Raw genomic sequence first — 25,830 nt, 5'->3', positions numbered from 1 at the left:
GTGATTTCATGTTTTGGTGTGACATTACATGGTATTTTTTAGCCACAATGACATCCATTAGTTCCCACACTTCCCTGATTGTGACGTACCTGTTTCGACAGTGGAGCATGAGTAGGCATATCCCTTTCAATTAATAATATATCTGTTCATTTGTTCTAAGCTATATGTAAAGTAGACGTTTTTAAAGGCTCTGGGAAGTCTACTACTCTACTTGATTCACTCCTGTGCCGATTCTCTCTTGTTTAGTGGTTTCAAGTGCCACCTTGTGTTTTTACTGAACTGTAGATCAGTGTATCCAGGTGAAAAGCTTGATTAGTCAGGTCTGTACAGGTAGGTAACTACTACAGAACAGGAGGTGAGCTCACAGTTCTTGGGAGTAAAAGAAAATGTAAAAAAATGTGTTGCGAGTAAACAGAAACCTCGCGCTTCCTGGAATATTCTACTTGTATTGATTTAACGAATTATAATATTTTGTAATGCGGTGTTGTTGATTATTGACGATACGTGTTCTGAGTATTTTTATAAGGAAATATAACATCAAACACAGCTGTTATCGGCGAACGTTCAAGGTAGGTGGTTTCATTTGTTTCACCTGTCAACAATCAATGTCATTCATACCTGCTCAGTAACTTCATTTCGTGCAGTAGTCTGTTTTCTTCCACTCTTCTTGGATTTGACACGTTTTAAAGTGAAAGGTGCACTATGTAGAAATTGCTCTGCCATTTCCTTGTTGCTAAAATTCTAATAGTTCGCCAAGTATAGTGTGGAGAATCATTGTATCATCTAAACCGCTGTGAAATATAATTTTACATAACCAAAAATATTGTATTTTCAGCTGTTTGAAGCTGGTGTACGAAACCTAAAGTAAAATAGTTTAAAAAACGACATTTTTAAGAACAGGAAGCATATAAATAAAGCACATAGAACAGATCTACCGCTTATTAGACTTGCTTTCAATGAGAATTACAGATCTACAATTAATACTTTATATACGAATTTGGTCGGGTCACCCAAAAAGTGACGTTTCAGTGTGAACAATTTAAGGTGTAAAATTAAAACTCACGTTTTTAAGGAAAGAATTGCTAAGCAATCAACAGAAACCGTATAGGCTTCTGAACAGCTTTCTGGTGAAAACTGGGTGTGTCTTGTTGTCACTAACTTGTGAAATGCACGTTGTAACTTCTTATCTAATCTCTATGACCTATGCTCAAATCATTATCTGCAGGTGAATTGCGATGCTTTTGCATTTATTCATACTGTATCAACTGCTTCCCTGTGGAAACTTTGCTTGTATGAGAAAGTTATTACACACCACAGGGACAGCGGACCAGTCAAAAGAAGGTGAGACATGAGTTTCCAAACATCTTCAAATAAAATGTTGTTATATTTCTAAATTATGGTATTAACGTATTGTGTTTAAAAGTTTGCATAATTTTATTCCACTCATGTGATTGAGTCCCCTAGTTTTCATGCAAGAGGAGCAGGCAAATGCATTCTTAGGACGCCATCTATTGGCCAACCGATTTGACTTTGAGCTCTTCACTCCTGGGAATTTGGAGAGGGAGTGCTTTGAAGAAGTCTGCAGCTACGAGGAAGCACGAGAGGTCTTTGAAAATGTCCCTCAGACTGTAAGTGATGCTGAGATGGTGATCAGGCAGAATTTGTGTGGTAGGCCCAGTCTCATGACCACAACCTGATGTTGTCTTTATGTAACTTCGCAGGATGACTTCTGGAAAAAGTACACAGAGGGTAAGAGAAGTATGGCTAAGTGTATCTACATGTATGTCGCAGGTCAACTATTTTCCATTGTACTACTACTAATCGCACAGACTTTTCTAACTACACTGATGGGTACAGGGTGGTGGAAGACACCCTCAATCAGGAGGACGAAATGCAAAACCTAATGCAGCCTATCGCCCAGCGGTTCAACTCAGGCCCTTAAGTTCTGCAGTCCAGTTTATTTTCTCCTTGACAGGTTTATTAGTCCATAAATGTTACAGAAGGGCTGGAGAGAAACCTGGTTACAGTCTAGTTTTAAAAAAACACCATACACTGTGACTCTTCAGGAGAGTTAGGAGAGTTAGCAGCATATTTGGGAATCTTGCAGTGTGTCATACATGCAAAAATACTTCAGTTGGTTGTTTTTGTGTGATCCCACAGGTGAGGACACGCGGCCATCGCGGCTGGATGTGACTGCCCTGCTTGTGGGTCTGATCGTGGCAGGGGTGGCCATCGTCATCTTCGGCCTGTTGGTCTGGTACTTCTGCAAGGGGAGTTGTAAGGATAACCTCTCACGTGCAGGGTGAGTTAGATGAGGGGCATTATGTTGACTGAATGACAGTGGTCACTGGATCAATAGTTTGATTAAGATCAAATGTTATTTGTCACATGCGCCGAATAGAACAGGTGTAGACTTTACTTATGCTTACTTTACAAACCCTTAACCAACCATGCAGTTTTAAGAAAAATAAGGGTTGAGGAAAATATTTTCTAAATAAACTAAAGTTTAAATGTAAAAAAATAAAAAAACGAGTCTATATATAGGCGGGTCAATGTGCAGTGTTACAGGTTAGTCGAGGAGGTAATATGTAGATAGGGGTAAAGTGTGTGTGTATACGCACACATTCTTCAAAGGGATACTGCATCATTCCTGACTGTCTCTTCCAGCTCTGTTAGGGTGCGTCCAAGGCGCAGTAATGCCTCGCTGATCATGCGGAGACTGGATGAGGTCTCTCTGCAGCCTGTGCTCCTGCCCCCGCCGGAGGAGATTGACCCCCCAGGCCTGCCCTCCTATGAGGACGCCATCGGCAAATCCGGAACGCACGACGCCCCACCTCCTCCTTACCCTGGGTATACACACGCATGCTCATGTACACACACACACATGATTGTGCCGGTTGCTGCAGAGGAGGTCAAAGGGGAGTTTAAAAAATAAATAATTATTTTACCTTTATTTAACCAGGTAGGCTAGTTGAGAACAAATTCTCATTTACAACTGCGACCTGGCCAAGATAAAGTAAAGCAGTGTGACACAAACAACAACACAGAGTTACACATAGAATAAACAAACGCACAGTCAATAACACAATAGAAAAAATCTATATACAGTGTTTCCAAATGAGGTAAGATTAGGGAGGTAAGACAATAAATAGGCCGTAGTGGCGAAGTAATTACATTTTAGCAATTAAACACTGGAGTGATAGATGTGCAGAAGATGAATGTGCAAGTTGAGATACTGGGGTGCAAAGATAAAAAAACAATATGGGGAGGAAGTAGATGGATGGGCCATTTACAGATGGGCTAGGTGCAGTGATCTGTGAGCTGCTCTGACAGCTGATGCTTAAGAGTGAGCGTTGCCGACGTAAAATGGCTACCTAGTTAGCTGTGCGGGCTACTAGTGTTCAATCGGTGACGTCACTCGCTCTGCGACCTTGAGCTGGTTTCCTTTGCTCTGCAAGGGCCACTGCTTTTTTTGAGTGACAGGTAATGATGCTTTGTGGGTAACAGTTGTCGATGGGTTCAGTGTCCTCCCTGGTTCGAGCCCAGGTTGTGGGAAGGAGATTGACACAACCAACACTGTTACACACACACCCCCAAAACTTGCTCTACCTATCTGAATTGAATTATAACTACAAAAATGTTCATACATTAAAAATATTTTTCAAAACATTTTTTGTACAATTTTTGGCTTATTATTTTGGTTTATAGACAGTAGGGATCTTTCTAACCTTGCCTTGTTAGGTGAACAACATGTTTACTTTGTTTCTTTCCCACAGGTCTCAACCTGGAAGTATTCGACGATAGCATCTTTGACCTCGCTGGATGACTGTCTCCATATTGAGCATCATCAAATGCTACTAAAGAGGTTTAGATCTATTTACTTTACATGGTTGTTCTCCCCCATGCATGTTCAACATGTGATTTTATTGGATTGTAATACCTTGTGATAATTGTAGATCTGTGTGACTGATTACCTCTTCCATTACCTGCAATTTGAGATGTTTAGCATATTTATCTATTTGTACAAATGTTTAGCATATTTATCTATTTGTACAAATGTTTAGAAATTCTTCTGCATGTGCCAAAATTGATTTATTCCTCATCACTTTATTCCTCACTTTTGAGTTGGACCTGCTTTAACCCATAACAACAAGTGAGGTAATAGTTAACATGATACATCTTAGTTTAACTGTAACCTGTCAACTGCTCTGCTTTTATGAATGGAAAATGAAGCATGAGAAACCGTATTGAGTATATACCAGTGTCGGCTGCTGAGGGGAGGATGGATCATAATAATAGCTGGAACGGCGTGAATGGAATGGCATCAAGCACATGGAAACCATGTTTAATATCATTCCACTGACTCCGCTCCAGCCATTACCACGAGCCCATCCGCCCCAGTTAAGGTGCCACCAACCTGTGGTGTACACACAAGTCTGCCTACTACTGTAACCTGTTGGTTAATGACACAATATGAGCATGGTGTTAGGACAGACTGGGAGAATTGACACTTCCAATTTCTATGAATCATATTAGATACAGGTACCTGTACAGGTACATATTAGGTACAGTGGCTTCTAAAAGTATTGGGACAGTGACAATTTTTTTGTGAGAAAGTTAGATGCACAAATAACATCATAGTCGTATCATTTCAAAACCAAAGTACATAGACAGAATGTGTCACTGTTCCAATACTTTTGGTGCTCACTGTATGTGTTGTAACTGTGTGAGTTTGATGACATCACACTCAGTGCTTGACTTGGACTGAAATACTATATGTGCCGGTACTCATTTACCTGTACTGTTGTTTATATAATTGATATTATATATTTTATATGTATGTCTGTGCAGGAACACTGCAATACTTTTGAGCTAATATTCTATATGCGGTGCAGAAACTGAAGCAGTAGAACATAGTTGGTGCTGGTCCTCAGTTCCAGTGAGCTGCTGCCCACGACAAGCATGGATCACATGCTATTATGAGTGTCCCAGGAAGTCTCTGCTCTTTTCTGAAGCTCCATTCATTAATGAAGAAGAAACATATCCATGATATTTAATGAAGTGCCTGTTAAATTGTCATAACAGGGTGCACTTTTTTTTTAGGGTTTTACAACCACAGGTTGGGATAATTCTGTTTTTATTTCTGGACACTGTTGGGTAGTGGGCTGTTTCTTTACCCATTAATTTGTAAAATAGGATACTGAATTAATACTGCTCACATCTGAGCATGACTTCTGTAAGGATTAGGAGGTATATTATCACAGATATCTATGAATGTCAATGGTGAGGTTGACATCATGGGACAATGTGCTGATGATGCTTGGTTTGACTGATTGTGTACTTTAAGTCTATGAAACATGTTAACTATCAGAGGATCATTTCATAAATTGACATTTTAATGATTGTCTTGTCTCTGAAGAATGTTTGAATGGTGAAGTGTTAATGTTTACAGCAAAACCAAAAGCTATCATTATTTTGATCATTAAATTCTCTGCAAATATGATTTCTTACATAATTCTGTGACCATGCAAAGGTTAAAAAAAAGTCTGTGCAAAGGTCGTGTTAAAAATATATGATCAGTGATATGACTGACTATTGATGTCATTTCAGACAGGTAAAAACATTTCACAGAAAGAAATATTGCTCCATTATTATACTGAAGGAAAATTATGAGAATAAACTCTTCCAACTCAAGCAGGGTTGGCGGTGCATCATGGGAAATAAACCAACATGGGGACCTGATCCAAGTACCAAACCACCATGCAGTGCCTGCACAGTTTTTGATTAAGGAAAACGAACAATGATTATCATCATAACCTCATGCTAAAGAAACGAGGTTATAAAGTTTCAGGACTAAACCGCTGAACTTGACGGCGCCTAGTAATCTATGGTCCGGGAGAATGTGATTGTTTTGTCCGGCGCCGCGCTCGTATGTGTGCCTACTGCTTCACAAAGCGCCATCGGGGAAGTGCATCACTCCCAGCCTTCGACGGATGATGGACCGGAATTACCCGAATTCCAGTTTCGCAGACCCGCTGGCTCCACCAGCACAGACCGTAGCCTGGGCCTATGAGCGGAGCACCGCAAGCATAAAGCCAAGGTAAATGAGGTGAAGGAGAGGGCGGGTCACCTTTCACGGAAAATTCCGGTGATGGAAGGCCTAGCACAACAAACAGAAATGTGACGAGCTTTTAAAGTTAACGCGTCGAGTTATGGAACAATTGGGTCGAGGGCTTGACATATGAATATAAAGTTACTGATCACTCATTGAACAGTGTTTTGGAAATGTTGGACACCCCTAAAATCTGTAGCACGCCATCAGCTACGTAGCTATGTTGCACGTTAATTGTCGATATGCACAATTAACTATCTACATGCAAGAATGCAATTATGTCGAATAGTCCAATCAATTATTCGATCGTTTAGAATGAACCGTATTTAACTAGGAAAGAAGTCGCCAGACAGATCCGCTTAATCACACTGATGTACGGTAATATTTGCATAGCTAACTAGATACGTTGTTGCGCGTAAGGTTGTCAAATCCGAGGTGTTTAATTCGCTGATAAACTGGTCATTGACATGGTCTCAAATTTTAGGAAGTTGCTTGACTGGTTGGATTCTGTTTTGACTGAAGGTGAAGTCACAGAAAGACTGGTGTTTTGTACAGTTTGTTGACAGCTGTCTGACGTCTACATCGTGGTCAACTCTGAATGTTTACTTCTTCAGAGCATCGCTGTCATTTGACCATTGAACAAAATGATGAATATGAAAGTCGTGCTTGTCACATGTATATTTGGGAGGCTCAGTGGTGTGGTTGATAATGTGTATTTTTTTGTCGACTCTCTGTGTGGAGTTAACCTGAATTGCCTGTTAAAATATCCTGTTTTATAAATGGATAGCGCTGAAAATGTGGGACACCAGCTGCCCTAGTTATGGTATCTGCTGAGTACAGACACACAGCGAGAGACTAAATGAAGTTAGTCCGTGGTGTAACAGTTGATCAGATATGTGGATATTGAGGTTGTCTTTAGCTAAACCTTAACTACCTGTTTTCTGACATTAAGTTGAAACACATTTGACAGAATCATGTCTCTCGTCTTGGCAGACTGGGCTCTTCAACTGATTTCCATCTGGAAGAGAGGAGCCCGAGTTAGTGGTGTGAGTGGGAATCTCTGTCCAGACATGAACTGTGGAGCCCCACACAGTGCCTCTGGGGGGCTGTGCCACCCACCCTCCTCCTTCCACCTCCCACCCCCAGGGCCTGAGGAGACAGGGAGAAGTAAAGGGAGAGCGGGGGGCTGGTTAGAGATCAGTCACTTCTCAGGTTATGGAGGGAAACTGAGATTGACACACTTTAGGGGGGAGCGTGGGGTCTTGTTTTATTTAACCTACTCACCAGCACATGTTTAGTTGAACAGTTGTAGGGGTAGGTAAGTTAAATCAGGGAAGGTAGCATATCAGACAGGTGGGTTTTAAAACAGTTTTTAGTTTTTTTTTTTATGGTGAAGCTGTTCGTACTAGTACTATGTCATTACATTATGAAAGTAGGCTAGACTGAACATGCTTGAAGCCTGTTCCTGAGTTCTCTCTCCAACTGCTCATTGTTCGTGTGACTGTTCTAGCCTCCAGGAAAAAGGACTTGGCCAGCGTCTGTCTTTAGAGAGAACGGTGGATTCACTCTAGAAAATACACTATCCCACTCAGGGAGGAGGTGGAGATCACCACCTCCTCATCATCCCTGAGTGAGAATGTCTTCCTGACCTTTTCACTTTCTCTTGTCTGTGTGAAAGCACCAGCGTTTTGGTTGGTTACTCCAAACTGATCAGTGAGAATCAGCGTTTTGGTTGGTTCCTCCAAACTGATCAGTGAGAATCAGCGTTTTGGCCATCAGACTGTTAAACAGCCACCACTAACATTGAGTGGCTGCTGCCAACACACTGTCATTGACACTGACCCAACTCCAGCCATTTTAATAATGGGAAATGATGTAAATATATCACTAGCCACTTTAAACAATGCTACCTTTATATAATGTTACTTACCCTACATTATTCATCTCATATGTGTATATACTGTACTCTACATCATCGACTGCATCCTTATGTAATACATGTATCACTAGCCACTTTAACTATGCCACTTTGTTTACTTTGTCTACACACTCATCTCATATGTATATACTGTACTCGATACCATCTACTGTATGCTGCTCTGTACCATCACTCATTCATATATCCTTATGTACATATTCCTTATCCCCTTACACTGTGTATAAGACAGTAGTTTTGGAATTGTTAGTTAGATTACTTGTTGGTTATCACTGCATTGTCGGAACTAGAAGCACAAGCATTTCGCTACACTCGCATTAACATCTGCTAACCATGTGTATGTGACAAATAAAATTTGATTTGATTTGATTTCCTCCTAACTGATCACAGTGAGAATCAGTGTTTTGGTTGGTTCCTCCTAACTGATCACAGTGAGAATCAGCGTTTTGGTTGGTTCCTCCTAACTGATCACAGTGAGAATCAGCGTTTTGGTTGGTTCCTCCAAACTGATCAGTGAGAATCAGCGTTTTGGTTGGTTCCTCCAAACTGATCAGTGAGAATCAGCGTTTTGGTTGGTTCCTCCTAACTGATCACAGTGAGAATCAGCGTTTTGGTTGGTTCCTCCTAACTGATCAGTGAGAATCAACTCAGGGAATTTAGCTTTGACTTGGGTCCTAGTTCGTGACTAGCTTATCTCTCCCTCACCCTTTTATTGTAGATTAGTAGGGCTGTGTTAGTGAAACACAGGGACAGAGAGAGAGAAGCAGATGAGATGACTCCCAGCTGAGCGTCCCCCCCCAGTTTGTCTCCTGACTAGAACATCAGTCAGTCTGCTCTGTGTTCATCGCACCGAGACATCTCGTATTATCTGAAAAATAGGAAATGGGACATGTTCGGCTCCATTTTGTTACCATGTGATGAACAGACTGACTCGTTCTGGGGTCTTTTGGGTGGGGGGCTGTGACGATATCAGTATAACAATATTTCTTTGATAGCGAAAATAAAAACATGAAGCAGACAACTCTTTGGTACTTTAAAAACCTGCTGTATGTAAAATATTGTGAGCTACAGATGGAAAATAAATAAATGTGACTCTGGATGACATAATGTTTGCTTCCAACATTAGGACTGTTTTCCTAATAAAGTTAAATCCGCTTCGGGTTTTGTTTCCTTGTCAAGATACTAATGAGTATTGTATCGTACCGGCCCTAGTTGTTTTTTACCACATGTTTTGATGGAAAGTAGTAGCTAGCTGTTTGTACAGGGCCTTTCATTCTCAAGTTCTTATACTGACAAGGCTGTTTTGATGGAAAGTAGTAGCTAGCTGTTTGTACAGGGCCTTTCATTCTCAAGTTCTTATACTGACAAGGCTGTTTTGATGGAAAGTAGTAGCTGTTTGTAGCTTTCATTCTCAAGTTTGTATACTGACAAGGCTGTTTTGATGGAAAGTAGTAGCTAGCTAGCTGTTTGTACAGGGCCTTTCATTCTCAAGTTCTTATACTGACAAGGCTGTTTTGATGGAAAGTAGTAGCTAGCTGTTTGTACAGGGCCTTTCATTCTCAAGTTCTTATACTGACAAGGCTGTTTTGATGGAAAGTAGTAGCTAGCTGTTTGTACAGGGCCTTTCATATACTGACAAGGCTGTTTTGATGGAAAGTAGTAGCTAGCTAGCTGTTTGTACAGGGCCTTTCATTCTCAAGTTCTTATACTGACAAGGCTGTTTTGATGGAAAGTAGTAGCTGTTTGCTGTTTGTACTTTTTGAGGGCCTTGTCATTCTCAAGTTCTTATACTGACAAGGCTGTTTTGATGGAAAGTAGTAGCTAGCTGTTTGTACAGGGCCTTTCATTCTCAAGTTCTTATACTGACAAGGCTGTTTTGATGGAAAGTAGTAGCTAGCTGTTTGTACAGGGCCTTTCATTCTCAAGTTCTTATACTGACAAGGCTGTTTTGATGGAAAGTAGTAGCTAGCTAGCTGTTTGTACAGGGCCTTTCATTCTCAAGTTCTTATACTGACAAGGCTGTTTTGATGGAAAGTAGTAGCTAGCTGTTTGTACAGGGCCTTTCATTCTCAAGTTCTTATACTGACAAGGCTGTTTTGATGGAAAGTAGTAGCTAGCTAGCTGTTTGTACAGGGCCTTTCATTCTCAAGTTCTTATACTGACAAGGCTGTTTTGATGCTCCAGTGAATTGTAAAGTGCGGAATTAAAGTTTCATTGGATGCAAATATAACCCAAGGTTCATAAGGTAGTTTGTCCTCTTAAAACGTCTCGCTCTCTGTTCTTCTTCTGCCTCCACTTCTGTGTGTGGGTTAGGCCTTTGTAGGTTTCAAGACTGAGGCCGACATAAAAATATCCCAGAGCTCTCATTCATAACACTGTTATGACTTGTAAACAATCTCCTCACCCTGCTTGGGTTCCCCTGTACCGTGTACATGAATAATTAACCTCTGGCGATGCCAGTCTCTTTGTGTCACTCTGGGGGGCTGTGGAAAGGGCATGAGAGAGCACCAGCTGGTTGTCTAGCTACACTGACACTATTCATGACAGTGCAGGTTGATAGTGCTGCATGTTACCCTGCGGTAGCTCAGCTGTGAGCAGGGAACAACAAGTGTGTCTGCTCTCATGTTGTGTGTGATCCCTGTTTAGTACAGCAGTCTTCATATGAGCTCGTCTGACACCCTGTTATAATCAATACTAGTGTTTCTATAAAAATAACGTGTTATGTTTGAGTTCTGTCAACGTATATCATTTTATAATATGTTTAACTCTGTTTCTAATGCTGAACAAATAATAACCTCTGATGTGACTGTGAATTGTAATATTATCAATGGGTGAGAGATTCTTTATATATCAAATGAGACCCGTCCTGCACCACCTTTTTAAGGTCCTCCATTGTGCCTGACACACTTTTGTAAGCTTGCATCATGGGCCTATAAATACCGTCTGGGTCTCTGTGTGACAGGGCAAGGTCCAGGGGGCTGACAGGGGCACAGTGTGCTGTTGTGATGGTGGTCACACCCTGTTGTTGATGTATGGAATAGGCTTGTCTGGTTTAGTGCCTCAGGCATGGTGAGGTTGCACAGTAAAGGTGCAAAATGTGTGTGTGTGTGTGTGTCCTTTCCGCAGTGCCAGTTATGGTGCCACACACCTGGAGTCGGAGCTCCTCCATCGGCAGACCTACGCCTGCACCCAGCTGCCCACCTACACCACTACCCATCACCCTACAGGTAAGATTTAATAAAGGACTACGAGACTTGTTTATTGAACTGTAGAGGGCTGCCACTCTGTGTTGTTATTGGAGGAAGACCATGAGGAGAATGTTACTGCATCAGTAACCGGTCATGTCTAGAGGGCTGCCACTCTGTGTTGTTATTGGAGGAAGACCATGAGGAGAATGTTACTGCATCAGTAACCGGTCATGTCTAGAGGGCTGCCACTCTGTGTTGTTATTGGAGGAAGACCATGAGGAGAATGTTACTGCATCAGTAACCGGTCATGTCTAGAGGGCTGCCACTCTGTGTTGTTATTGGAGGAAGACCATGAGGAGAATGTTACTGCATCAGTAACCGGTCATGTCTAGAGGGCTGCCACTCTGTGTTGTTATTGGAGGAAGACCATGAGGAGAATGTTACTGCATCAGTAACCGGTCATGTCTAGAGGGCTGTCACTCTGTGTTGTTATTGGAGGAAGACCATGAGGAGAATGTTACTGCATCAGTAACCGGTCATGTCTAGAGGGCTGCCACTCTGTGTTGTTATTGGAGGAAGACCATGAGGAGAATGTTACTGCATCAGTAACCGGTCATGTCTAGAGGGCTGCCACTCTGTGTTGTTATTGGAGGAAGACCATGAGGAGAATGTTACTGCATCAGTAACCGGTCATGTCTAGAGGCTGCCACTCTGTGTTGTTATTGGAGGAAGACCATGAGGAGAATGTTACTGCGTCTGCATCAGTAACCGGTCATGTCTAGATGGCTGCCACTCTGTGTTGTTATTGGAGGAAGACCATGAGGAGAATGTTACTGCATCAGTAACCGGTCATGTCTAGATGGCTGCCACTCTGTGTTGTTATTGGAGGAAGACCATGAGGAGAATGTTACTGCATCAGTAACCGGTCATGTCTAGAGGGCTGCCACTCTGTGTTGTTATTGGAGGAAGACCATGAGGAGAATGTTACTGCATCAGTAACCGGTCATGTCTAGAGGGCTGCCACTCTGTGTTGTTATTGGAGGAAGACCATGAGGAGAATGTTACTGCGTCTGCATCAGTAACCGGTCATGTCTAGAGGGCTGCCACTCTGTGTTGTTATTGGAGGAAGACCATGAGGAGAATGTTACTGCATCAGTAACCGGTCATGTCTAGATGGCTGCCACTCTGTGTTGTTATTGGAGGAAGACCATGAGGAGAATGTTACTGCATCAGTAACCGGTCATGTCTAGAGGGCTGCCACTCTGTGTTGTTATTGGAGGAAGACCATGAGGAGAATGTTACTGCATCAGTAACCGGTCATGTCTAGAGGGCTGCCACTCTGTGTTGTTATTGGAGGAAGACCATGAGGAGAATGTTACTGCATCAGTAACCGGTCATGTCTAGAGGGCTGCCACTCTGTGTTGTTATTGGAGGAAGACCATGAGGAGAATGTTACTGCATCAGTAACCGGTCATGTCTAGAGGGCTGCCACTCTGTGTTGTTATTGGAGGAAGACCATGAGGAGAATGTTAACTCATGCTAGAGGGCTGCCACTCTGTGTTGTTATTGGAGGAAGACCATGAGGAGAATGTTACTGCATCAGTAACCGGTCATGTCTAGAGGGCTGCCACTCTGTGTTGTTATTGGAGGAAGACCATGAGGAGAATGTTACTGCGTCTGCATCAGTAACCGGTCATGTCTAGAGGGCTGCCACTCTGTGTTGTTATTGGAGGAAGACCATGAGGAGAATGTTACTGCATCAGTAACCGGTCATGTCTATGCACTCTGTGTTGTTAAGGAAGACCATGAGGAGAATGTTACTGCATCAGTAACCGGTCATGTCTAGAGGGCTGTCACTCTGTGTTGTTATTGGAGGAAGACCATGAGGAGAATGTTATGTTCTGCATCAGTAACCGGTCATGTCTAGAGGGCTGCCACTCTGTGTTGTTATTGGAGGAAGACCATGAGGTTAGATCAGTAACCGTTACACTGTGTTGTTATTGGAGGAAGACCATGAGGAGAATGTTACTGCATCAGTAACCGGTCATGTCTAGAGGGCTGCCACTCTGTGTTGTTATTGGAGGAAGACCATGAGGAGAATGTTACTGCATCAGTAACCGGTCATGTCTAGAGGGCTGCCACTCTGTGTTGTTATTGGAGGAAGACCATGAGGAGAATGTTACTGCGTCTGCATCAGTAACCGGTCATGTCTAGAGGGCTGCCACTCTGTGTTGTTATTGGAGGAAGACCATGAGGAGAATGTTACTGCGTCTGCATCAGTAACCGGTCATGTCTAGATGGATACAACTTTTGTCAAATTTGACATTTTTTCAGCGAACCCGTTTCTTAACCTAATTCACCTAACCTGCTCTGAAAAGTACATTTTTGACACAATCTGTATCCCTTCTAGACAAAACCTCAGTAACCTCATGACATGTTCTCTGTCTCTCTTCACTGCCTCCCCCTTCTTCCACCTCTCCCAGGTCTGTCGGGGGGGTTTGACTCAGGCACTAACACTACTGAGACCTCTGTCATGAACTTCCTGTCGGCCATGGAGTCTAGAGCCCTGCAGCAGGCTGGTCCTGTCGGGGCCTCTCTGCTCCCCCCCTTTAGGACCACCACGTGGCAGACCGGTGAGGCCACACACAGTATATACACACACCAAATGGCTGCCATTTTGCACACTCAGTTTTGAGTGTTGTGAATTATTTGTCGTCGATTTCTGAATTGTTTTGTGGGTCATGAATTCCAAAGAAAATGACATTTTGAATTGAGGCACCAGGCTGGTTTCAGTTGGGAAATGAGACCTGTATCCATTCTACTCAGTTCATATATTACACATAGTTGGCCTTGTTCTCTTTCTACCTCTCTCATGTTTGGTTCATCTGTCGTGTGTGAGCTGTGTTAGCGGCTTGTTTTTGTCTGTATCATTTTGTATTTTGTTTGGATGTGAACTTGCCCGAAGATTTATCTTTATTCATCTTTCTTTTTTTTTTTTTCACTTAGGCGCCAACCCCACCACAGAGCTGTTCCTCACCGGTGCCCTTCCTACCGGTGCCACATTCCCCTACCCTGCCCCCCTCTCCTCTTATCAGCACCCTAGTGCCTTCCCCTCGCGGAGCTACGCCACCAGCCCCTCCCTGGCCCTCCAGGACCACGCCTTCAGCACCTCCACCAACGGCCTGCTCTCCTCCCACCTCGACCCCCTGCTGCAGCTTAAACCAAGCCAGGCCACGCTACCTACCTCCCTGGCCTTCGACCGCCTCCCCACCCCCTCCCTGGGCACCGCCCTCCCTCCCCAGTCATCCACATATCGCTCGGCCCAGGAGTCGGCCCCTCACCTCCTGCAGCCCCAGTTTGGGCTACTGCCCTTGGCTACCCAGTCAGCCCCCCAGCCTTACGGGGTGCCCGTCTTCTCGGGCTCCATCGAGAGAGCACTCCAGCGGGAATGTAGTGTGATCAAGCACCACCAGAGGCCTTCTAGCAGCAGCCACGCTGTCTCGGAGCAGCTGCCTGGCTTGCAGCATTCCCTGCAGGGCTACCTCGGCTCAGGCAGCGGGCAGGGGGATGGCTCCTTCCAGCAGGACCCCTCGAGGCAGACCACAGTGCCCTGCAGCACCTCCATGGGGACGGACTCCTCCCAGGGGGTCAACGGTGCGCAGCAGCCTAAGACTGGTGTGCAATCTCAGGCCTACCCCTCCTCCATCCCCTCCCCCTCTGGGTACTGCTCGTCCTCCACGGGTGCCAAGACTAAAGACTGTTCTTCCAAACTGGCCCCAGATGGCGGACCCCAGTCACAGGGTGGCTCTCCAGAGAGCTACCCCTCCCCAGGGCAGGGGCCTGGGTTGAAGCATGGTTCGGTGATTGCCAGCCAACAGACTCAGCCATACACATCGGCCCCGCTGCCCAGTCTGCTGTCCACTCTCAGCCACTCTCAGAGTTACATCACCTCCCAGGCTTACTCCTCTTCCTCCTCAGACCTCCTCAGGCCTTCTCTCTATAAGACTCTGCCCTCCTTCTCTGGCCATTCAGGCAATGTAGCGTCTGTCAGTCAGTCCCTGGTCTACTGCTCCAGCCCTGGGCAGAGCCAGGAGGATGTGGGCCAGTACGGAGCCCAGGTTCAGGGCCTGTGTCTGGGCAACCCCTCTCAGAGCTCCCCTGCCAGCCACTCTCAGGGTGCCCCTAACGTGAGCTACCTGTCTCAGGGGCAGGCTTCGGTCACTCAGTCTCAGAGCTACGCCGCAGGACAATCCCTCAGCGCCCCCTACCCCTCCGCCAGCGCCCAGAGGTTACCCACATCAATATCGGTCCAGGGCTACACCCCCTTCTCTTCAGCCCCTCCCCTCGCCTTACAGAACAACTGCAGATCCTCAGTACAGGACCTAAAGCCAGCCTACTGCAAACTGAAACTGGAAGGAGAGATCCCCATCGAGGACCTCCAGGCTCTCCAGCAGGTCTCTTTAGAAACCTCCAGCCTGGGGGGAAGTGACAATGTGGTCTACGTAGTCTCCAAAATGGATGACCGTTACAACACTCAGAGTGTGATCCGGAGCAACTCGCGAGCTGAAGACCAGCTCATGGGCCCAAAGACTAGGATCAACGCCCAGCTCATGTCTTCCCATGAGGAGCTCAAACAGCACTCACTCCTGCTCAAAGGGCCCGAGCCACGGCAACAAAATCACCAGGCCAACGCCCAGTCTGCCCTGAACCACACCCAGAACCAGTACATCAGGGTCCCCAACTCTCAGGTTCTACTGGAGCCTAATCGGGACCAGCAGATGGTCCTGATCCAACAGCCTCTCATCCACTGTGGTCTCAACCCTTCCAAGGTACAGCTGACCCCGGGGTCAGGCCAGGTCCAGTACCTTCACATGGAGGGAGATCATCTGATCAGCGTTAGCCTTAATGGCAGCCAGAGCCAGCCTGGGGCAGTAGGACAGAACACCATCACGGACTCCTCCATACTGCACCTCTCTTCGCCAAAAGACCCTTACAGCCAGTCGACCAATCAGCAGCAGTCGCAGGACGCCAAACACCATTTTGCCCTGAGCTCCATCTGCTTCCCAGAGTCCATGCTGCTGGCGGACGAGAGGAACATCCTGTCCAACGTGGACGACATCCTGGCTGCCACGGCAGCCGCCTGCGGTGTCACGCCGCAGGACTTTGTCAAAGCCACGTCCGGCGCTGCTGAGGGCGGCATGCCCGACCCCAAGGGTCATTTCCAGACTGGGGACACCAGACACCAGTCACCTAGTTTCTCCTCTTCATCTTCCCAGACCTCCATCATCACCAACACTAACTCTCATAACACCATGACCCTGACACTCAATGGCTCTCCTATGACCTCAGACGGACACCAGTTTCCTAAAGGGGAGGGGCATCTGGGGCAACAGTACTCAATGTCACACTCGCACACCACTGTAGTCGACCCCAGGCACGACATGGGCGCCGACAAGGGTTTGCTACGGAAGCCCGGAGACGAGCCAAACAACATTTCACCCAAAGGACAGTCTGTTTACCCTAGCAACAGGGCCGATGGCAACCCCAACGGAGGCCACTCTGAGAATGAGTACCACCTGGCTGGCCTGGGGTACGACCCCTCAGGGAACCTCAACAGAGGCAAGGCCAATAAGCAGAACCCCAAAGGGTCCAAAGTCATCAAGAGAGAAGACGGCCTTGACGAGTGTCCCTCTGACGGCTTTGTCAACCCCAAAAAGAGGGTGCGCTCCAAGGCTTCGGCCAAGCCCCCCGTTCCAGAGGAAGAGAACATCCAACCAAGGAAAAAGACAGTCCAGGCCAAGAGGCAGAACTCCCGGGGCAGCGACCCCACCAGTTCCCCCTCCACCTCGGAGGCGGCCTACGACAGCTACCAGCAGCAGGAGAGGATGAGGCAGAAGATCCGTGAGGTGGAGGAGCAACAGCCAGAGGTCAAAACGGGCTTCATCGGCTCCTTTCTGGACTTCCTCAAGTCAGGTCCCAAACAGCACTTCTCCTCATCCCCCGTACGGACCCCCAGTCGCTCCCGCAGGCCCTCTGCTTCGTCCAAGCGGCCACTGTGCGCCATACCGCCTCTACCTCTGAAAATACAACCTCCATCAGCCCCGTTGATAGGCGATGAGAGCCTTGGGGTTGCGGGGAGCTCTCAGCAGCAGCGTCTGGAGGAAGAGCTCCAGAAGAACCTGGAGACACTGCCATCGTTCAGCTCGGACGAGGATGAGAGCAGCGCTGGAAAGAACCAGGCCCTCCAGAACAGCATCAGCTCAGCCCTGTCGGCCCTGGACGAGCCCTCAGACAGGACACACAAAGCGGGTAAACATGGATGGGCTGCCCCCACAAGCCCTTAGGATTCAGTCATCTGGTTTGTTAGTTATCAGTGTAGTGTGAGACAGCATTGTGCCCTGATTGGATACCATTTAAATAAAATGCTTTGTTTTTTATCTCCAAAAACATTTTCATAAATCAAGGAAAATATGGCTTAGGGCATTCATTAGTACCCATATTAATTCCAGTAGTTACATTTAACATCTAATACCCAAACCTCTATCTCCTCTCCCTTCTCCCTCTCTTCTCTCCCTTCTCCATCAACAGACAACAGACTCTCCAACTCTCCCCTGAAGCCAGACCAGGCTCTCAGCATGTCTCACTCAGCCTCCAAAGCCCAGGAGCAGCAGACGGCTGCACCGAAGGAGTCCTCGACAACTGTCCTGTCATCATCGGTGACTGGGTCGTCAGGGCAAGAGGGGGCGAAACCGGCGCCCCCAGGCCAGCTGGCCGTCCAGCTGACCAGCGTGGCCATAGAAGGACTGACGGACGAAGAACTGTCGGACAGTGGGGGAGAGGGCATGTACCGCGAGAGGGACGAGTTTGTGGTCAAAAACGAGGACACCGGGAGCCTGAAGGTGGGAGGGATGGGAGGGGATTTGTGTGAAACCTTGGCAGAGATTCACATTTTTTTCTTTTTTTCCCCTAATGCAGTTAGTCCAGATATATAAAACATATTTGTGTCTGTGTCTCTCTCTCTTTGTCTGTCTGTCTGTGGTTTGTTCTATTGATCCATGCTGAGACTTGTTCTACTGTGTGTGTGTGTGTGTGTGTGTGTGTGTGTGTGTGTGTGTGTGTGTGTGTGTGTGTGTGTGTGTGTGTGTGTGTGTGTTGTGTGTGTGTGTTGTTTGTGTGTGTGTGGTGGTTTGTGTGTGTGTGTGGTGGTTTGTGTGTGTGTGTGGTTTGTGTGTGTGGTGGTTTGTGTAGGTGACATTGACAGCCGGACAGGAACCCCCAGCCATCTGGAAGGTCCAGAAAGCTCTGCTGCAGAAGTTTGTCCCTGAGCTGAGGGACAGCAAGAGAGTGTTCTCAGCCACTAACAGTGTAAGGACAGGTGTACATCTGATTATACATGCATTCACACACACACTCACAGATGATGATTAGTGTGTGTGTCTACATCCGTTCTAGTATCTGGGCTACTTTGGTGACGCTAAGACCATGTACAGGAGGGTGTACGTCAAGTTCCTGGACACGGTCAACAAGAAGGAGTACGTCCGGGTCTGCAAGCGCAAACCCCGCTGCAAGCCCATGTCCTCCATGAGGTACTGATATCTGTTCCGCTACTTATTTACCTCAATCTGTCTCATCTTCATCATTCTGAATCTGGTTTCATTCATTTCTACCTTCATTCTCTCCTCCAGAGGCTCTCAGGCGAAGACACTGCTCGGTCTGAAGACTCCTCCCCGCTCAGTGAACTCTGACCCTCTTGCCACGCCCACATCACAGAAGTCCCAGTCCAAGCCCCGCACCAAGCAGCCCAAGACCAAGGCAGAGCCCCCGCCCAAGAAGAGGAGGAAGTGGAAGGAGTACTCTCCGTCTCCCTCCGAGTCCTCTCCTGAGGATGAGGCTGAAGACGATGGTGAGGGTGGATGCTTTAGAGGGCCTACATTTAGGCTCATTCCCATGGGTTTGATGACTTGATGGAGCTCTGCAACTTCCTCTGTTATGTGCTGTTTTATCTCTTGTTCTTCCCTCGTTGCCTCTGTTAATTCCCTCTGTCTTTTCTCTCTCTGTCTCAGAGTTCACTCCTCCAGTGCCGTTTTCCTCTCGGTTCCTCAACACCAGGACCATGAAGGAGACGTTTAAGAGCTTTGTAGAGCTGCTGATCAGCGTCGCCCTGGATGCAGACGTGATGAGCGCTCTGGAGAGGGAGAACGGTGGGTATACCCCCAACAGGGGGAGAGGGGGATGGTTGGTACCCGGGCCCCCCTTCCAGCATTGGTGAACATCCCGCGTCCCTCCTGTGCGCGTACCCGCCACATCTATTTCTATGGGAACAACCGCTGTTCATGACATGCACTGTTCACACCCCTCTTGTTGGTGGAGAGAACATTTTGTAGCTTTTAAGCTTATTTCCTGCATTGCTATACATTATGTCAAGGGGTGCAAAGAAAATTGTTTGTTTTTCAATCAAAATTTCTTGCAATTGTATACATTTTACCATGTCTAATGTGTTTGTGATATTTGAGTGAGAAAAAATGACAACTATCTATGGGCTATAAAACGTTAGATGACATGGGCTAGTTATTATAGACATTTCTGCCAAGTTCTAAATAGATCCCTAAGGTATATAATGACTAACATGACAAGAGGAACTGATGATGCAATACCCAATTTCTGCATTCTTCTGTTACAACTTTCAACAGTCACATGAAAGCCAGACTGAGTTCCTTAAAAAAAGATTTGGGAACGACTGCCATAGGGGGGTTAGGGACGGAGAAAGGTGTATTCACGGAGGAGTAATCAGGTCGGGCATACCTGAGGGGGGAGAGAGAGAGGGGACGGAGACAGGTGTATTCACGGAGTAGTAATCAAGTCGGGCATACCTGAGGGGGGAGAGAGAGAGGGGACGGAGACAGGTGTATTCACGGAGGAGTAATCAGGTCGGCATACCTGAGGGGAGAGAGAGAGAGGGGACGGAGACAGTGTATTCACGGAGGAGTAATCAGGTGGGCATACCTGAGGGGGAGGAGAGGCGGGGACGGAGACAGGTGTATTCACGGAGGAGTAATCGGGTCGGGCATACCTGGGGGGGGGGGGGGGGACGGAGACAGGTGTATTCACGGAGGAGTAATCAGGTCGGGCATACCTGAGGGGGGAGAGAGAGAGGGGGGACGGAGACAGGTGTATTCACGGAGGAGTAATCAGGTCGGGCATACCTGAGGGGGGAGAGAGAGAGGAGACAGGTGTATTCACGGAGGAGTAATCAAGTCGGGCATACCTGAGGTGGGAGAGAGAGAGAGGGGACGGAGACAGGTGTATTCACGGAGGAGTAATCAGGTCGGGCATAACTGAGGTGGGAGAGAGAGAGAGGGGACGGAGACAGGTGTATTCACGGAGGAGTAATCAGGTCGGGCATACCTGAGGGGGGAGAGAGAGAGCGGGGACGGAGACAGGTGTATTCACGGAGGAGTAATCAGGTCGGGCATAACTGAGGGGGAGAGAGAGGGGGACGGAGAGGGGAGTCGGGCATACCTGAGGTGGGAGAGAGAGGGGACGGAGACAGGTGTATTCACGGAGGAGAATCAGGTCGGGCATACCTGAGGGGGAGAGAGGAGGAGACAGGTGTATTCACGGAGGAGTAATCAGGTCGGGCATACCTGAGGGGGAGAGGAGAGAGAGACAGGTGTATTCACGGAGGAGGGTCGGGCATACCTGAGGGAGAGAGAGAGAGGGGACGGAGACAGGTGTATTCACGGAGGAGTAATCAGGTCGGGCATACCTGAGGGGGAGAGAGGAGACAGGTGTATTCACAGAGGAGTAATCAGGTCGGGCATACCTGAGGGGACGGAGACAGGTGTATTCACGGAGGAGTAATCAGGTCGGGCATACCTGAGGTGGGAGAGAGAGAGAGGGGTGGAGACAGGTGTATTCACGGAGGAGTAATCAGGTCGGGCATACCTGAGGTGGGAGAGAGAGAGGGGACGGAGACAGGTGTATTCACGGAGGAGTAATCAGGTCGGGCATACCTGAGGTGGGAGAGAGAGGGGACGGAGACAGGTGTATTCACGGAGGAGTAATCAGGTCGGGCATACCTGAGGGGGAGAGAGAGGGGGACGGAGACAGGTGTATTCACGGAGGAGTAATCAGGTCGGGCATACCTGAGGTGGGAGAGAGAGAGGGGACAGAGACAGGTGTATTCACGGAGGAGTAATCAGGTCGGGCATACCTGAGGTGGGAGAGAGAGAGGGGAAGGGAGAGGAATAGTTGTTTGTAGAATTTAGGAAGCTGATCACATTGTTTCTGGGGTTCAGATGAGCTGTTGCTGCCCCACATGAAGAGAGTGGACAGGATGATCTGGGACAACAGGAGACGCCTGCTGCCCAGACTACGAGTGGGACAACTCTTTAAGGTTTGCGTTTTAGCATTCTCCTGAAAATAAATATAGGCCTCTGCCTTCCTCAACAACCTTTAATTGAGTACCTCTCACATGGTCTCTGTCCTCAGACTGCGCTGGACAGCTTCCCAGAGATCTCCGTGGTAACAGAGCTCAACAAGGATGGGGAGACTCCAGCCTTTAAGGTGCGGCTCAGTGGGAAGGCCTACAACAGGAAGAACATGAAGCCTTCCAAGTCCCCCAGCAAACTGCCCCTGGTAAGAGGCTCCATGTTGACACTGCTATTTACAGGGCAGGCCAGAGGGAAAGAAGGAGCCCTTTCTGGTTTTGTCCAGTAGAGGGCGTCCTGCACTCAGTTTACGTCTCTGATGCAACATGTTTCTGTGACTGCTGGATGTGAATGCATTTAGTTTTTGATGCTTACTTGACCAAACTGTGAAGTCTGTTTAGGAAAATGTAGTGTAATGAACTCTGTTCTCTCTGTCTCTAGGAATACACAGTGGACCAGCAGAAACCACAGTGGTTCTCCCTCTACCATTCTCTACAGCATTACAAGTACCACACATACCTCATGTGTCAGGAGGAGGTGAGACAGCACTCTGTGTCTCTGTGATTGGCAGAGTGTGACCACATGTTGGTCCTTTGTCCTGCAAGCAAACAATCATGTCCCACATTTTATCAACAGATTAAAACTCCCTCCCACCAGGCTACACTGTCCCCCAAAGTCATCCCGTTGTCCCACATTTGGGTATTTTAAATGTGGTCACCCTGGTTGGGGCATGCATGTGCACTGTGTGCCCCCAGTGGGTCTGTGGTGGAATACTTCAGGGATGCTAAGAAGAAGACCATGTACAGGAGTGTGTCTGTGGACAATACACCCTAACCAGCTGTCTAATTGGTCCACATTGACCTCAGTCTAAACAATACACACTAACCAGCTGTCTAGTTGGTCCACATTGACCTCATATTAATAATACACACTAACCAGCTGTCTAGTTGGTCCACGTTGACCTCAGTCTAAACAATACACACTAGCCAGCTGTCTGGTTGATCCACATTGCCCTCAGTCTAAACAATACACACTAACCAGCTGTCTAGTTGGTCCACGTTGCCCTCAGTCTAAACAATACACACTAGCCAGGTGTCTAGTTGGTCCACATTGCCCTCAGTCTAAATAATACACACTAACCAGCTGTCTAGTTGGTCCACATTGCCCTCAGTCTAAATAATACACACTAACCAGCTGTCTAGTTGGTCCACGTTGCCCTCAGTCTAAACAATACACACTAACCAGCTGTCTAGTTGGTCCACATGGACCTCAGTCTAAACAATACACCCTAACCAGCTGTCTAGTTGGTCTAAAACAATACACTAGCCAGCTGTCTGGTTGGTCCACATTGACCTCAGTCTAAACAATACACACTAACCAGCTGTCTAGTTGGTCCACATTGACCTCAGTCTAAACAATACACACTAACCAGCTGTCTAACCAGCTGTCTAGTTGGTCCACATTGACCTCAGTCTAAACAATACACACTAACCAGCTGTCTAGTTGGTCCACATTGACCTCAGTCTAAACAATACACACTAACCAGCTGTCTAGTTGGTCCACATTGACCTCAGTCTAAACAATACACACTAACCAGCTGTCTAGTTGGTCCACATTGACCTCAGTCTAAACAATACACACTAACCAGCTGTCTAGTTGGTCCACATTGACCTCAGTCTAAACAATACACACTAACCAGCTGTCTAGTTGGTCCACGTTGCCCTCAGTCTAAACAATACACCCTAGCCAGCTGTCTGGTTGATCCACATTGACCTCAGTCTAAACAATACACACTAACCAGCTGTCTAGTTGGTCCACGTTGCCCTCAGTCTAAACAATACACACTAACCAGCTGTCTAGTTGGTCCACATGGACCTCAGTCTAAACAATACACACTAGCCAGCTGTCTAGTTGGTCCACATTGCCCTCAGTCTAAACAATACACACTAACCAGCTGTCTAGTTGGTCCACGTTGACCTCAGTCTAAACAATACACACTAACCAGCTGTCTAGTTGGTCCACATTGCCCTCAGTCTAAACAATACACACTAACCAGCTGTCTAGTTGGTCCACATTGACCTCAGTGTAAAAAATACACACAAGCCAGCTGTCTGGTTGATCCACATTGCCCTCAGTCTAAACAATACACACTAACCAGCTGTCTAGTTGGTCCACATTGACCTCAGTCTAAACAATACACACTAACCAGCTGTCTAGTTGGTCCACATTGACCTCAGTCTAAACAATACACACTAACCAGCTGTCTAGTTGGTCCACATGGACCTCAGTCTAAACAATACACACTAACCAGCTGTCTAGTTGGTCCACATTGACCTCAGTCTAAACAATACACACTAACCAGCTGTCTAGTTGGTCCACGTTGCCCTCAGTCTAAACAATACACACTAACCAGCTGTCTGGTTGGTCCACATTGACCTCAGTCTAAACAATACACACTAACCAGCTGTCTAGTTGGTCCACATTGCCCTCAGTCTAAACAATACACACTAACCAGCTGTCTAGTTGGTCCACATTGACCTCAGTCTAAACAATACACACTAACCAGCTGTCTAGTTGGTCCACATTGACCTCAGTCTAAACAATACACACTAACCAGCTGTCTAGTTGGTCCACATTGCCCTCAGTCTAAACAATACACACTAACCAGCTGTCTAGTTGGTCCACATTGACCTCAGTCTAAACAATACACACTAACCAGCTGTCTAGTTGGTCCACATTGCCCTCAGTCTAAACAATACACACTAACCAGCTGTCTAGTTGGTCCACATTGACCTCAGTGTAAAAAATACACACAAGCCAGCTGTCTGGTTGATCCACATTGCCCTCAGTCTAAACAATACACACTAACCAGCTGTCTGGTTGATCCACATTGCCCTCAGTCTAAACAATACACCCTAGCCAGCTGTCTAGTTGGTCCACGTTGCCCTCAGTCTAAACAATACACACTAACCAGCTGTCTAGTTGGTTCACATTGCCCTCGGTCAAACCTCCAACGTGATGTTTTGACTGCAGAACGGAGACGCCGTATCAGCAATGACCACTGAGTGTCATGTTTAGAATAGTCTTGAACCTAGGTTATCTCTTCATTAACAACCCCTCTGTATGTGTAATTGTTTGCGGCTTTTGCCTTTGTCAGGCAATATGTCACGCCCTGGGCAGTGAGGGCCCTGGGCAGTGAGGGCCCTGGGCAGTGAGGGCCCTGGGCAGTGAGGGCCCTGGGCATGGTTTGGTTGCACAACTCTAACCCATGACAGGCATACAACTGTTGTGTGCTACCAGGGTTGTTTAGTTGGCACGAAACGGAAGAGAACGGCCTGAGGAGTGAGACTCCTGTTGCAGACGGGAGTCCAACAATCGTCAATCAAATGTATTTATAAAGCCCTTTTTTACATCAGCTGATGTCACAAAGTGCTGTACAGAAACGCTGGTGTGGTTGATGTGTGGGTTGTTTTGTGGTTGATGTGTGGGTTGTTTTGTGGTTGATGTGTGGGTTGTTTTGTGGTTGATGTGTGGGTTGTTTTGTGGTTGATGTGTGGGTTGTTTTGTGGTGCAGGCTGGGTTGATGTGACATGGGGTTGTTTTGTGGAGGATGTGCAGCTGGGTTGTTTTGTGAGTTGGAGCCTGGGTTGTTTTGTGGTTGACGACCGGTTGTTTTGAGTTCAACCAGGTGCAGCAGGCCTGCCTATAGCACGGACTAAGAGGGAGAGAGAGAGCTGGAGGGAGAGAGGCCTGCCTGTAGCACAGACTGAGAGAGAGCTGGAGGGAGAGAGGCCTGCCTATAGCACAGACTAAGAGGGAGAGAGAGAGCGAGCTGGAGGGAGAGAGAGGCCTGCCTGTAGCACAGACTAAGAGGGAGAGAGAGAGCTGGAGGGAGAGAGGCCTGCCTATAGCACGGACTAAGAGGGAGAGAGAGAGCTGGAGGGAGAGAGGCCTGCCTATAGCACGGACTAAGAGGGAGAGAGAGAGGCCTGCCTATAGCACGGACTAAGAGGGAGGGAGAGAGGCCTGCCTATAGCACAGACTAAGAGGGAGAGAGAGCGAGCTGGAGGGAGAGAGGCCTGCCTATAGCACAGACTAAGAGATGGAGAGAGAGAGAGGCCTGCCTATAGCACGGACTAAGAGGGAGAGAGGCCTGCCTATAGC

The 25,830-nt window shown here is 47.0% G+C and overlaps 2 protein-coding genes and 1 long non-coding RNA gene across 11 annotated transcripts; 2 read left to right on the top strand and 1 right to left on the bottom strand.

Annotated features, from left to right (window-relative positions):
• Positions 1–240: 240 nt before the first annotated feature.
• Positions 241–5,403, top strand: prrg4 (proline rich Gla (G-carboxyglutamic acid) 4 (transmembrane)). 2 transcript variants are annotated; one of them, XM_052517266.1, is made up of 7 exons: positions 241–569; positions 1,226–1,341; positions 1,465–1,628; positions 1,722–1,749; positions 2,161–2,302; positions 2,668–2,850; positions 3,777–5,403. In XM_052517266.1, exons 2-7 carry the CDS (start codon positions 1,236–1,238, stop codon positions 3,802–3,804), a joined length of 651 nt encoding a protein of 216 aa, XP_052373226.1. In that variant the 5' UTR covers positions 241–569; positions 1,226–1,235; the 3' UTR covers positions 3,805–5,403. The 2 variants fall into 2 exon arrangements, with proteins under 2 accessions (XP_052373226.1, XP_052373227.1); XM_052517267.1 differs by lacking the exon at positions 241–569 and adding an exon at positions 620–695.
• Positions 5,404–5,544: 141 nt separating this feature from the next.
• On the top strand, positions 5,545–22,359 carry qser1 (glutamine and serine rich 1). Its single transcript, XM_052517265.1, has 12 exons — positions 5,545–6,100; positions 11,175–11,275; positions 13,720–13,869; positions 14,243–17,545; positions 17,825–18,135; positions 18,485–18,601; positions 18,689–18,822; positions 18,922–19,139; positions 19,300–19,437; positions 21,535–21,632; positions 21,728–21,874; positions 22,108–22,359. Exons 1-12 carry the CDS (start codon positions 5,994–5,996, stop codon positions 22,228–22,230), a joined length of 4,947 nt encoding a protein of 1,648 aa, XP_052373225.1. The 5' UTR covers positions 5,545–5,993; the 3' UTR covers positions 22,231–22,359.
• A 72-nt stretch (positions 22,360–22,431) lies between these two features.
• LOC127929285 (uncharacterized) lies at positions 22,432–24,345 on the bottom strand. 8 transcript variants are annotated; one of them, XR_008134298.1, is made up of 4 exons: positions 24,205–24,345; positions 23,134–24,051; positions 23,020–23,070; positions 22,432–22,578 (listed from the first exon to the last, which is right to left on the bottom strand). It is a non-coding gene; the product is annotated as an uncharacterized LOC127929285 (long non-coding RNA). The 8 variants fall into 8 exon arrangements; XR_008134296.1 differs by lacking the exon at positions 23,020–23,070 and having other exon boundaries at positions 23,134–23,898; positions 23,950–24,051; XR_008134301.1 differs by lacking the exon at positions 23,020–23,070 and having other exon boundaries at positions 23,134–23,745; positions 23,950–24,051.
• Positions 24,346–25,830: the final 1,485 nt, after the last annotated feature.

The sequence above is a fragment of the Oncorhynchus keta genome, unplaced genomic scaffold, assembly GCF_023373465.1.
Source record: "Oncorhynchus keta strain PuntledgeMale-10-30-2019 unplaced genomic scaffold, Oket_V2 Un_scaffold_6322_pilon_pilon, whole genome shotgun sequence".
NCBI lineage: Eukaryota > Metazoa > Chordata > Actinopteri > Salmoniformes > Salmonidae > Oncorhynchus > Oncorhynchus keta.
This window is presented reverse-complemented; position numbering and strand designations above follow the sequence as displayed.